Genomic DNA, 14,383 nt, shown 5'->3' on the forward strand with positions numbered 1-14,383 from the left:
ACTCTTGGGTGACGCTATTTTGAACTGTGCAAGACGGATGGTACATGGGTGGAGAGGTGACATGGCATCCTAGAATTGGTCAGGTGTACCTGATATATGGAGCCTTCCATTCCCATTTACAAACTTTTGCATAAGGGAGAGACTCTCTCTTGCCTGGTGATTTCTCTATGCTTTGCTGTTGGATCCTGGGGCCACCATGGACAACTGGAAGTAAGAACCCTTATGCTCACTAAGGACTCACCTCATTTGACCACCCAGGACCAGTGGGTCTCCCCAAGGGCCAGTAAGGCTGGTCCCCCAACTCTTCCTGAGGACCAGTTGGAGGAAAGACCTGCACTTCTAATTCCAGAGACAGAGGAGGAAGGCTGGCATAAGGAGCCAGGAAAGCCAGCTCTTTGTGAGGATTACACTGCTTTGGAGGTGAGGAGGTCTGCTGCAAATGCCCCAGGTGGCTAGAGCGTGCCATCATAGGTAAAAGGGGCCCAAGATCATAAAAATCGACCCAACGGGCCCACGTGATGGTATTTTTAAGTTTGGTGACCTTTGACCCTTTGTTTTCAACGAAGCACATGGGGCTCTGCCGCCATCCCTTACCTTACCCTCATGGTGGGTCAAGGCTCCGAGGCTCAGCGCAGGATTTATTTAATGATTTCCTCAGGAAGGGGGCATGCATGGTTCCCACTCCTCGGATAAAGGGAGGATGGGAGAGTGTCATTGCGGCCCTCCCAATGGCGGTAGCCTTGCCCTGCTCTCCATGTCCATGTCTGGGCGGAACGGGGCGGCCACAGCAGAAGACTTTACCCTTCCCTCAAGAACAGGCAGGGAGATGAATGTTGACGGATCCCATGGGCGCACTCCAAGCTACGGCCCACATGGGAGCCAGCAGGGTAGCAAGGTGTGGTCTCCCTCGACTGCCCCAACGAATGCAGGCATGGCAGTTACCCAAATGGGACTACCCCCCTCAAATAAAAAGAGAAGAAAAAACATGAAAAGTAAGCTTTGTCGCTCTCCCAGCTTAGTGGGAGAGCTGCTGTTGAAAACTATACACTGCTCCTGGAGGAGCACCCCTTAATGCCAGGCCTTAAACTCCCCGTTTAGTGCATAGAAGTCACCTCTGAGTTAGGCCCTAAGTAACCTTAAGGGCAGGGTGCCATGTAAGTAAAATGTAGGGCATGTACTTTTAGGTTTTGCATGTCCTGGTAGTGACAAACAGCCTATTTTATGTTTCACTACAGCTCACTTTTGTGCATTCGCTTTAGACAACCACAAACACAGGACGGTCTCACTGGCCAGGGAGGAATGGAATACGCTGATGCTTACACTTTAATAGGTAGTGTCCTGTCCAAACACAAAGGACTGATTCACCCCCCACAGACAGCCTGGCAGACAAGACTGGCTTGAAAGGCATCCTTGTACACTTCAGAGAGCTGCTTTGAAGTCACACCCTACATCAAAGGCATTTTGTTGTTTAAGTACTGGGTCTCTGACCCCTTAAAATCAGACACTTCTGGATTTTGAATTGAATCTTTGGCAGAAGGACTGCTGTACTGCTTAAAGGACTCATCTAGACCTCTTTTCTGGAAGGACTGCTTTTCTGCTTGTCGCCCTGCTGCTGCTGCTTCCTGACTCTGCCTTCCCTCCGAGGGATCTCTAAGGGGTTGCTGGATTGCCTCCTGTTTTGTGAAGTCACAGAGGGACTACAGACTTCCTGCAATTCTGCTGGTGCTGCTGGACTCTGCGTTCTGTGAGTCCAAACCTTTCCTGAGGTGCCCTCTCCAAGTTCTGGGCCTCAGAAGTGGGTTCTGCAACTATTTTATACAAAACCGACACCTCATCACCGCTGCACCGGTCAGAACCCACGCATTGCCCTTTGATGCCAATGCAGAGGCTTTCTGACAACTGCAGTTCCACAGCCTGCACAGCCCGACAGCGGTGCTCTGCGCGGCTCAACGATGACACATTGCCTTCACTTTACGGAAGCTCGATGACAATGCAGCACCCCGACTGCAAGGAAAAGATCAACGCATCGTGTCCTCAGCGTCAATGCTTTGCTCCATCCAAGGTGTTTTCTCAGTGGGCCCTGCGTGGGTCCTGTACCTGTCCTGTCCTTCATTATGGTCGGCCTGAACTTTGATTTCACAGGTCCCTTGTGACCTCACGTAACCTTTTGACCGCTATTGCCTTTTAAGTACTGTTTTTGCATTTGATCTTTAAAAATGTACATCTCGATTTCTACTGATTGGATTTTTGGCGTTTGGGTCTTATTTTCACAGATAGATATTTTCTAGTTTTCTAAACATGTTTGGAGTCTTTTGTGGTGTATTCATTGTGTTACTGTGTATGTGTGTGTGTTGCTCAAATACTTTACACATGCCTCTTTAGATAAGCCTGGCTGCTCTACTCCAAGCCACCAGAGGGTGAGCACAGGTGATCTTTTAGTGTGTACCTGGTTACCCTGCCTAGAGGGGTGGTTCCTGCTTGGCCTGGGTGCATACCTCAGCCAACCGGGAATTCCATTTCTAACAGTGACATAATCTGAAACTGAGAGGTACATTGTGATTTAGGGCACTGGCAAGTGAGGTCAGACCTTGATATGACCTTGTGGAAGTTTAGTGGAACCATACATATTATGTGGGTTATGTCTTCTCAAAGATCATATACACTATTTAAGTTTTTCTAACCTTCATTATATGTTTAAACCTTGTCCAGGATACCTTCAAGAGCCAAAGGCAGAAGATTGTGGGTGTGTTCGAGGAACTGCAAAAGTTCCTGAAAGAAGAACAACGTCTCCATCTGAACAGACTAGAAAAGGAGCATAATGAAATACTGAAGAGAATCAGGGGGAGTGTGACTCAGCAGGAAGGACAGATGTCCTACCTGAGAAACCTCATTACAGATCTAGAAGGGACCATCCAGCAGCGGGACCTGGAGTTGATACAGGTGAGTTATGGCTTGGTGCGATAATTACAACGCACACCTGCCCTTTCCCTGTAACGCAGCGCAGCAAGTTGACTTGCTGTTCTGTATCACTTTTTGATAAATATGGCCTTTAGTTTCTGTCTTGCATGTGCTTTTCCCTCCCGCTACTGCCTTCGCTCTACTGCCCACCAGTGACCTAGGGACAAAGGTGACAATAGTACCAACAATAGAGGGGAACTACAGGCCTGTGCCCTGAAACACAATTGATGGTGAAGATGAGGGGAGTTCAGTTCTCCTCAGGTGATGTGGCTTTGTCTACAAGAAGATTAAAAGACTCATAGCCGATGGGGGATTCTTTCGCTCGAGATCTCACAAATATTTAGGGCACTTGGGCTACAGCGAGCTGCTGAAGGTGACTACGCTTAGCTTTTCTAAGAGTAAAAATGACACCAACAGCATCACTGGATAGTCTTCGAAATTAGATTGATCACATGATGATTAAACTGACTGCTGTCAGGAGCAAAATGGGGACAATGTCTACAAGGTTTGTTTGGGGGGGCCAAGAAGGTAACTTAGGTTCTGGCAAAAATGATATGGACACATTTGCAACTGCTTCGAATAACACGCTCCTGATTTCCAATGCTGCACCACCATTTCCACCTTTAATGGAAAGGGTTGGGAACCTTAATCTGATGGGCAGGAATTTGACAATGGAACTCTTCTCACACTGTCCCTGTGTACAGCCATAGCAATGGCCTGTGAGGAGCAGGCATAGCAGTGTGATCAGGCAGGGAACAGTGCTACTAATTCTGCACCAAAAGGCACAGGCAAAGGCTCTGTGACAGGACACAAGGATGGTTCAGGTGCCATTTTGTTTTCTTTTGATCAGCGCAATTCTCGTATATATCTAAAACAATAGCTGTTGGCCATCGAACCAGAAGATCTTTGCTTGACCACCTACCACATCTTCCATTCACCACTGACGGGGACCTCTCCTCCCCACAAGTACTGTTTTAGATATAGATGAAAATGAGCTTTGTCTTCCTCCTTTTGTTTGCACTATGCACATCATTTATTAAGTAATGGAATTTGGACCTACTGATTTGTTTCTTGTATCTGATGATCGAAAGAGATCATTTTTAGCGCATGAGGGTTCAGAGTGAAATTTTCTATTTAGTAACTTTTCCAACTCCCGGAAGCACTAAGGGGAGGATCTTCTATAGCTAGTGGCTTTGTTGTTATTAATTTACATGGCAACTACCCTTCTTACTCCCCTCCGAGCCATAAGTGTTCAGTTGTGATCGTTTCATACATTACTTGCATATTGGCGGCTAATTTATTTCAGGTTTGCCCCGCAGGAGCATCACTTTTTTTGACGCTCCAGTGGCGCCTCTCAATCATATCTATGCGGCGACACAAAGTCACCCAGCGTGGCTTTGCACGGCCTCATGGATATGGAGCATGACAAAGCAGCGCACACTGCTGCCTTGCCTCACTCTGCATCAAGGAGGCGTTCCATGAGCGGTGCGTTGAGTTTTCCCACGCAGCACCCATGAATTTTGACGCTGCCACAAATTTACTCAATTACTTGAACCTGGGGCAGTGCCAAAACCTTACGCCTCCTCAGAGCAGGCGTAATGAGGAGAAATATTTTTATTTTTCCTCATTTTTTCCTCTTTCCATGTGTCCTGCATTCTGCAGCAGGCATAGAAAGAGGAAACACCTCTTGTGTCCCTTCTGCACAAGAATAATCCTGTCTGCAACATAGGGACCCTTGCACCAGGATGCAAGGGTGTCTACGTTGGCACTAGGCAGCAAATTGTGCGCCCGCACAGAGAGAAAGGACAGAAATGCACAATTCTTCAGAAATACGGTGTATTCCAGACTTTTCACATTGGGATAGGGCAGCACAACAAGAAGACTTGCGGTGCTGCCCTATGCCAATTCCCCATAAACGAGGCCCACAATGCATACAATGGAGAGGTGTGGCTCACTAGTTAGAGGCGGCAGACCCGTAAGCAGAGAATCGGCCAGGGACCAGGGTTCAATTCCCGACGCGGCAGGGTTGTGGACCAGGGTCAAAACAGATTCGATAATTCTCGCCTCAGTACCTACTCTAACCAGGAACACACTCGGCAACTCTGGGCATTAAACTTGCCTCATCTCTACAACGGCCCCTCACAGATGCCGGGGATGCCTGGTTTCACCTTGGAGATACCCAGAAAGGGACCATCTCACAGGGATAGCCAGGACGGGTTCCCCAGCGGTCTACAGCGCCGGGACACCCCGTTGCTGGGGTAGCTGTGCGCTTTACAAGTCTACAACATTTACATTTACATACAGTCTGTTTGTTGCATAGGGCTTTGTTTCTCTCCCACTTTAGTTTTTGTTTTGCCTCAACATTGTGACCCAATGACGATAACTGTGTATAAAAATAAAATAAGTAACCTCCATTTGACCATATGAGATTTTGAATTGGCATATACATTAATACTGCTTTACTCGCAATCACAGCGGTAGATCAAATTTAAATAAAAATGACAACCAATAAAACATGAATGGGACTTTAATACATTACTTATATTTTTCTTCATAACAGGATGTAAAAAGCGTCTTGACAAGGTATGAATTTCATCTGATTTTGTGGTATCTCATGTACTATGTATGCTGTGTCAACAAGTGCCTATGATCCCTGATGATGGAAGTGTACATACCTAAAGAAGGTGTGCACTGCTACTATACGGATAGGGTGGTGGGGGTTCCACTAATGCAGTTAGATTTTGTCAAAGTGTGAAACACGATTAAAGACATAAGATGTACAAAGAACGTGTGTGTAAGAATGTTTAATGCCTGTGAAAGATGTTAAATGGGCGCAGGGATTATCTGGCTGACACTTTATATTGCGGTTTTGTCTCCATCCTCCCCATTTCTGTATCCATTGGCTTAAAACTGTAACCACTCTTTGTTTCCCCTTTCCTCTTTTTATCTTATGCCTTATTTCCTTTTTTCTGTGTGTCCTTTCCCTGCTGTCTCCAGTTTGTCTATTTGTATTTGTCTCCTCTTTCTTTCCTTAGGTGTATACCTAGGACCGCTATCACTTTGTCTCTTCCATGGCTTTTCCTGATTTTGACTATTTTTTCTATCTCCTACTCCCTTCTCTGCTTCCTACAGTCTCTTTTAGCCTCTTCTTTGCCTACGGTTGGGTTATCTATTTTTTATATTTGCCTCTAGCTGCCCACTCTGTCCTATATTTGTTTCTTCTGTGTCTACCTTGGCTTCCTTTAACTTCCTACATCTTCTCTCTATGCCTTCCCACTTCCTGGCTCTTATTCCTCTTTGCCTCCTCTCTCCTTCCTCAGGCTTACTTTTATCTCCCCTCTCTCTCCATGTCCTTATTCTCTTTCCATTGGATCATGCCCATTACCTCTAGCTTGCCTGCTCGGACTCAGTTTAGAGATCTTATTATTCTGGCTTTAGCTTCACTGCTTAAATTAAAATGGAAAGATCATTTTTCAAAATGTCATTTGTCTTTTGTAACATTTTCTAACAATCTGAATCAGGGCGCACCTGCTACCCCCAAAGGGTTTCCTAACAGTGATGTAGAAGTGCGAAATAAGCCCCTGCAACAACAATGTGAAGAAACATGATGATCTTTCTAAATGTCAGATAATCACCTTTTAAAACGCAAGGAGCTCCATAATTTAGTATCACACTAGAAAAGTCACGTCCTCTAATCAAGAACCAATAGTCGTAATAGCTGTTTTAAGTGACCAGCTAGGAATGGAAGGCAAGGCCCTGGATAATCTGGATCTCAACAAGGAATGCAAGGAGCACAAGAATGAATATGGTGCCTTTCTTTGATCCTCTTGCGTAAAGCCATTAGTTTCACTGATATTCCCCATGACATGGTACTTTTGAGGTGGGTGAAGCGGGGAAGAAAGAGTGTACTATAACTGTAATGGACATTTCACACTAAGGGCCTTATCACGATGAGGCTCGGTTGTATGCATTCCGAGCTGCGGTCAGAGGCTTTCCAAGCCTCATCACGGTATCAGTTTCGACCGCCACAATACAATGCGTGCGGTCGAAACTGAAACCGGTCGGCCATTCTGGCTGGCTTCCGACAGGCTCCAGGAGCCCGTTGGCCAGTCGGAGACCAGCACGTAATCCCAATGGACGGCATTTCTGCCGTTGGGATTATGATGCTCGGTTTCTGACAGGCTTTCCATTCCGGGCTTTCTGAAAAGGAAAGCCTGTCGGAAAGCGAGTTTAAGGGCTAGCAGGACCCCTTTCTCCCTGTGGCCTCCGGTTGGGGGCTGAGGGAACACCTATGGTCCCCCCCTGTTAATCCCTGCACCACATGGCAGGCACCTTGAGGTGTCTGCCACACGGTGCAGGGATTAACTGAATCTCCCATTTCTCAATGGGAGCTTGTGCTACGGCCGCAGCACAAGCACCTATCGAGATACGGGAGTATGCGACCACACCATATGGTCGATTGGTCCGTAGACCATGACTGTGTCGGTCGGAGGCAACTCCAGCCGACATCGTAATGATGCACTTACTGTGCACTGAGCTGTGCAGATGCCTTTAAAATCCTTATACATATCCATCTCATGTGAAAAGTCTGGCACAAACTGGTGCAGAGCAAGGTGAAAAGACCACAGTGACTTTTCCACATGAAAGCATGACTGGAAAAGGGGCCCACAGTTTGCTCAGCTGTGTGTGAATACCATATATTTCCCCTTTTGATGAACACCTCACAATGATTTCCAGATGCTGTCAATACTTGGGCTTAAATTACTCTGTGCAAGATTAGCTAGAAAAATACAGTGCAATAAAAATGCTCTTTACTAAACGTTTTCTATTCATGCAAATAATAAATGTTAACTCTATTGTAATATGAAAGACCCATCAGTGATTATCTTCTTAGGTGTGAAAATGTTAATGTTCAGAAACCAGAGGCAGACACTTCTCAGCAAGAAGCCAGAATGTACCAGCTTCTGGAGCAGCGCGTCGACTTGAAGAAACTGGTGATGGACTATATGGGTAAATCAAGTGAATTTCATGCATTTATAAAAATCTGCGTCAGTCAGTCATAATCACTTTATTAGGTTACTGAAAACCATAAAAGCACACTAGAAAAATCTTGTAGGAACAACATTAAAACAAATACAAAGTTCATTTACGATAAATTTATACACCATAAAAATTCAACATGGAAAAAAAACACCCTTTTGATCTTTTAAGTTAAGCATGTGCAAAATTCTTTAAAAAAGTACTCTTATGCACAAATGACATCCAATAAAAAAAAAATTCATTGCATTTATAGAGGAGCTAAAATATTTCATAACAAAGAGGTCCTTCTTTTCCGTTCCCTAACCGCCGCAACTAAAACACTAGCAGTATTAAAACTTTCCCATGTATTGTTCAACATCTGTAAATACACTAACGCAGGCCTTACCTGCATAAAACTTTTATCCTTTAAAATAGGTACCAAAAACCGTCTGCGAATATAATGAAAGTGGTCACAAAACATGGTAAAGTGCAAATGTCTTTTTGTGGAGAAATGATCACACGAGCAAGGGCCCAAATCTTTCACCTTTCTCCATCCCTGAGGTACAGCCAATTCATAGTGCAGGAGGTTGAATCTAAATCTGTTTAAAAGGAAGCGGTGAAAAGGCTTTGTTATGACATTTAAATATGGTTCTATTGTTGGAGCTGTTTTCAAAGAAAGATGTTCTCGTACCGCGGGTTTCATTAACTCTCTAGCCTCTCTTTCAGTCTGCATCATATTCAGAAAAAGTTATTTAACCCACGGTAAGTTCTCTTTCATAAGTTTGTTTGGAGAATCAAAAAGTTTGGGGCGTTAAATTCTTAACATAACCTATCCAGGGGATGCTACTTGCTCTATCCAAGGATAAGCAATCCCGGGCGATCTCATCACCATCTGGATTAGTCCAGATCATTATCCAACTCAGGAGCGGGGCCAGTCCCCTCAGGTCTGCAACAAAGTCTATACCTAATTCTTGATGGATAATGTAAGAGGGTATGGATTGCGAGACTAAGAGCAAATTTCTGAGAAACTTGTTTCCCACTGTTTGTAATTCCTCAGCCTAGAGATGGCGATACATTTAGCTCTGTATATGTTGAGCATGGCTTGGATTGGCTGGGCCCCTAGCCTTCACGCAAAACTAAGATCCAATACTGTTGATCTTACCATAGCGTTTCTTTTCGCTTTCTTTTGCGGTACGCATGAGCCCCTATCATCAAACAGTATCCCTAAGTAGGAGAATGTTGTCACCCTTGATATTTCAGTTCCTTCTCAGAGATACTTTTTTACTTTTTTGGTCTCAGGCCCATGGTCATAGTATGAGATTTGGAGAAATTAACACTTAGATCCAAAGATCTCATATAATCCGCAAAGGAATTTAGGAGACTCTGGAGCCCAACTGCTGTACGCTCTCATGAGACCACATCATCTGCATATAAAAGAGCAGGGATTGACCGGCCCCCTGCTCGAGGGATATCTTTACAGGCTGTGCACAAAGAGGAGTCAAGATTATTTGTATGTAAAGTAAACAACAAGGGAGCTGGAATACAGCCCTTTCTGACTCCTCTGGTGAGACGGATGTGCTGGGTATCGTTTCCCCTTTGGTCATATCTCACCGTGGCAAAGAGATCCCTATGCAGGTCTGACAGAAAAATTACTACAAATCGGTCCAGTCCCATTTCAATTAATAATCATTTGAATCTGTTTACTCGGTCGGAGGCCGAGGGCAGGTCCATAAAGGCCAGATGTAGTGTCCCAGTCTTAGCAGCTGTGTATTTCCCAACTAGCAGCTGTAGATTTAAGCACTGGTCCTTAGTACTCCCACCGTTCCTGAAACCATACGCAGATTTGATAGTACATTGCTCTCTTCTAGCCATGCTGTTGATTTACTAAGGATCACTCTCCCCAGTACCTTGACTGCTGAATGGATCCGCGATATGGGCCTGTGACATTGCAGGTCTCCTCTCAGTCCCTTCTTAAAAACAGGTATGACAATAGATTGGGACCAAGACCTCAGCAAACCATGCAAAGAGGCCACATTAAATACATGGGTCAAGATTGTGGACCAAAGTGCCACGTTCAGCTTGTAAAGGTCATCCGGAACACCGTCCGGACCGGTAGCTTTATTACTAGTCATCTGCATTATTGCCTCCCCTACTTCCTCATCAATAAATAACCAGGCTGTATGTACTCGCGTCCGATGTAAGGGGACGTAAGGTTCCCTCATCGCCCTGATCACCATATATATGTTTAAAATGAGTGAACCATTGGTCCTCAGGTATGTAACATTCAAGTGGGCAGTTACTGACCCCAGAGAAAAGAGGTTTATTAACAATCTCCCAAAATCTAGCACTGTTCCTGAGGACATCCACAGAGAGTAAATCATTCCAGGCTTCTTGTTTGATTTCAGCTTTACGATTTTCTACAGCATGCTTGTATGTTTTTCTAAAAACAGCTATTTGGGCTTTATCTTGGGGTGCTTGCTTTAAGACTTTAAAAAGCGTTTGGTGGGCTTCAGTGCATTTATGATCAAACCACCTCACACCTCCTTCCTCAAATTCCCTCCTTGGGTATGTGAGAGCTCTAGTCACCTGTTGACAGATCCTTTTGAAGGCGGTAAGGGTTTCTACCCCCTTCTTCATGATATCTAGTCAAAGTCCAATATCATCCCTTGAGATTTCGTACAGATTGTTAAGAAAATGATCCAGGACTACCTTGCTCCATTACAGCTGGGGCTCTGATCTTTTAGCTTTACAGAATTACCAGTGATGACCTCCCCAGTTTTTGCGACTACTCCAGTACCCCACCCAACATAAGGTGTCTAAGATTGTGATTGCTAAAATGTGACCATTGTGCAGAGTAGGATACAATCTGGGGTAACAGGCCTGAGGTAATAAAAATATAGCCAATTGTGGAGTTCAAACCTCTTCCCTTAAAAGTGGGGATTCTAATCTTCCCTGGGCTAACACTTGGACGTGAAAGATAAAACTCAGCCAAGATGTCCTCAATAAACCCTCCTTGCAATTTTCGGGCCCAGAATCACAATGACATGACAATTCATTGTGCACAGGTGCATATTAAAAGCCCCTAAGATTATTACACTCTTAAGCAGACGAGTATAAAAGTGGAGGTCAAGACAGGAGAGAGTACTATCTGATGGATCTTGAAGGTAGTTTTAAGTCTATCAGGATCCCTGCTGCTGGTCATGGACAGCATGTTCTACCAGGTCATCAAATATGTTCGTTTAGGTTTCCTCCACTGGATGGACACTTGTTTGAGAAAAGGAGGATAACAAGTAACAGGATTTCAGGTCTGAGCACAATGGAGAGATGTTAGAAATCATAGCAGAACCTTGTTATGATCCATATTATGGAATATATGGAAATCAGAGTCAGTTACTATTGTGCACAATGTTCACCTGTCATTTAAGTGCACAAAAGGCTGATCTGCTTCTGGTGTGAGCCATCTAAATGGTCAGTGTTATTACAGTAATGGTACTGGTGTCCATGGGCAGAGTCTCGCCAAATGAAACCTTTCTGGAGCCCAAACCATTGTGGGATGAGTACAGAAAAGGGGTGATAAGGAAAGAGATAGATTTCAGATACACAGGTGAGTGTGTAGTGTGATAGATAAAACTACTCTGCGTGTTGATAGTGTTGTCATCTCTGTTGCCCGACTCTTTAAGGTGTCCTCCAGTTATTCCTGCTGCGCCTACACTGACCTGGACTGATTCTGTTGCTTTGCTCCAAATTGTATTTGGCTCACTGACGAGTCTCTAGATATTCAGTGGACATGTGGGTAGCAATTGATGCAGCAATAGTTCACTCCACTCTTTACTCAAGTCTTAAGGACAGAATGATGTTGAGGGGAACAGCTCTCAGGTGGATCTGTTCATGTGTTGAAACCAGTTTTCAACACATGAATCCAGCTAACTCACTCTCGAACCAGCCAGATATTTTCTGATGACATTGAGGGGCATATTTGCAATATTTTGGCGTAGGGCATCTACAAGATACAGCGCATTCCTGTCCTATCTGCAAGCGCCAGCGCACAAACTGCAGCTGAGCGCCAACGCAGGCACCAGGGTGCAAGGGTGACTGTGTTGTCAGCATGATTTGTTGTGTGGAGGACGGACCCCGTCCTGCACAAAAACAATCAAAGGAGGTGTTTTCCTCGTATGTGTGCTGCAGAAATGTAAACATTTCTCCTCATTACGCCTGCTTTGGGAAGGGGTTAGTTTTGGCACTGGCCCACATTTACACTATGTTGTAAATATGGGGTACTGTCAAAAACCATGGATGTTGCGTGGGAACACCCACAGCAACACCCATGAAACGCCCCTTCCAACCAAAGTAAGGCATTGACGTACTCTATATTTACAAGGCCATGGAAAGCCATGTAGGGTGCCTTTGCGTGGCCTTGCATATATAGGCCTTCACACTGCACCTCTGGAGCATCAATAAAGTGACTATCCGGCGGCGTAAAAGTGCCACAGGGGCATTGTAAATATGCCCCTCACTTTTGAAAGAGTAGCTTAAGATCTAGTTGACATCTAATCCTGGATGATGAAACACCACCTAAAACTCAATAGTCTTAACATTGAATTCCTTCTAATCTCACAAAAACTGCACAGTCCCCGAAACAGACATAACTGTGCTCTTGCCCAGTGTTGAACGGCATGCCCATAACAGTGGAGTGTGCCAAATCATTTGACTTCTATCTGGACAAGAAATTGAACTTACAAGAACATGTCAGCTCTTTAGATAAAGAGACACAAAATCAGCATAGGCTTACAAAGTATTAAACCATTCACACCAAAATGTGGTTTTAAACAAGCGCTACACGTTTTTGTGTTATCAAGGAATGATTTTGGAAACTCACTAGATACTGCAATGCAGAAACTACTCCTGAGGCCATATTACTGAAGTGCCCCGTGGGCGCAAGAGGTATTTGCGCCCGGGGCACTTTGGTATTACAGATGGGGCAGCAGACGTTTGCTCGTCCCCTTCTGTAATACCAATAACGCTGGTGCACATAAAGCACCAGAACTATCATCAGAGGGTGTTCCCTTATTGGCATGGGGACGAGGCAAATGAGGGAATCCCTTTGCCTCTGTGCCTTATTATTATGCAAAGAAGCTGTCATGATGCGCATTGGCAATTCCAAAAGCAACTTTATGTGCAACAGCTAGTCTGGACACAAGCTTGGCCCAATCTCACCAACCCTAATTACTCTGAACTGGCTTCCTATTGAAACAAGATATCTCCAGAAATGAGCCAGCATTACCCACAAGATACTTCACACAGCAGCCCAGACTCACGGCTTCTCGAAATCCCTTCATTCAAAATGAAAATATATTAAACATATCCTTTACCTGAGTGTCCTCACTGTTTGGAACTCCACCTCTCTGGTTATAAAGATATTATCCTCTCCTGAGACAATTAAAACAGAATTTAAATGTCTGTTTCAACCCTACACCACAACCTGAATGCTCTGTATCGGTCCCAACGAATTTTGATCCTGGAAAATCTGCAATCTGTATTTGAAGGCGCATATATCAGGGGCGGTTTTCTTATGAGGGCAGCAGGGCTCCCCCGCTTAAATTTCTGCCTCAATTACTGTTTCCTATTTATTTTGAAAAATTCTTAATTCATTACACCCGCGACCCTCGCTCTGCGCAAGGATCAGGCAAAACCGGGCACATGTGGTGTTAGAGCGCATGTGCCGGCCGTCGCAGGTTTTGGAGGGCTTACCTGATTTCAGCCCTGGACCCCGGTGGCTTACAACACTGTAAGGGGCATATTCTCAAGGACCTGTCTCCGAGCTATTGGCACTTTAGCGCAGCCAAAGTCGTGATAAATATACTGCATCATTTACAAGCTGGTGCTAACAGCCAATAACGCCAGTTTACCAGCGATAGCAGCCACAAAAGACATCGCCACGGATTACCCCAGCACCTAACGCTAATGAGATGCAGAGTAGGCGTTCCCAAGCAAAAAGCCACGACAACACCACTCCGCAACATTTTCAACGACCAGCCAGATCTGCGAAAAGATCACAAAACAGGCAATAAGGCGCGTTAGCAGCAGGAAACTAACACCTGCTCCGACCTGGTGCAAAGTCGGACGACAACCGGCAGCAGCCAAGGGAGCACAGACCATAGCCAAACATGAAGAACAACAGATGCCGAGAGCAACTGAACATGCAGCCCGGAGCCCTAATAGGGCAACAACACCCACCACCACCACCCCCAGGACCCCCACCCCTTTGTACAAAGATGATGCACATCAACTCCACGAAACCATGAACCAAAGAAAACGCCTGAAGTCACACAATCACAACACCTAACTTACAGGTGTGGCCAGAAAAAGGGAAATCATACATTCATATTATATGATCTAAATAAAACGT

At 45.0% G+C, this 14,383-nt stretch overlaps 1 protein-coding gene across 2 annotated transcripts in view; it reads left to right on the plus strand.

The window, feature by feature from the left end:
- The window catches only part of LOC146802311 (E3 ubiquitin-protein ligase TRIM39-like), a 139,409-nt gene that overhangs the window by 48,158 nt on the left and 76,868 nt on the right, over nucleotides 1-14,383 (plus strand). For both annotated transcript variants that reach the window (XM_085621881.1, XM_085621882.1), the window contains exons 3-5: nucleotides 2,710-2,940; nucleotides 5,519-5,541; nucleotides 7,853-7,968. In XM_085621881.1, coding sequence (XP_085478007.1) covers nucleotides 2,710-2,940; nucleotides 5,519-5,541; nucleotides 7,853-7,968 — 370 coding nt within the window. The remainder of the gene's footprint in view (nucleotides 1-2,709; nucleotides 2,941-5,518; nucleotides 5,542-7,852; nucleotides 7,969-14,383) is intronic.

Source organism: Triturus cristatus, chromosome 8 (genome assembly GCF_964204655.1).
Source record: "Triturus cristatus chromosome 8, aTriCri1.1, whole genome shotgun sequence".
In the NCBI taxonomy this organism is placed as follows: domain Eukaryota; kingdom Metazoa; phylum Chordata; class Amphibia; order Caudata; family Salamandridae; genus Triturus; species Triturus cristatus.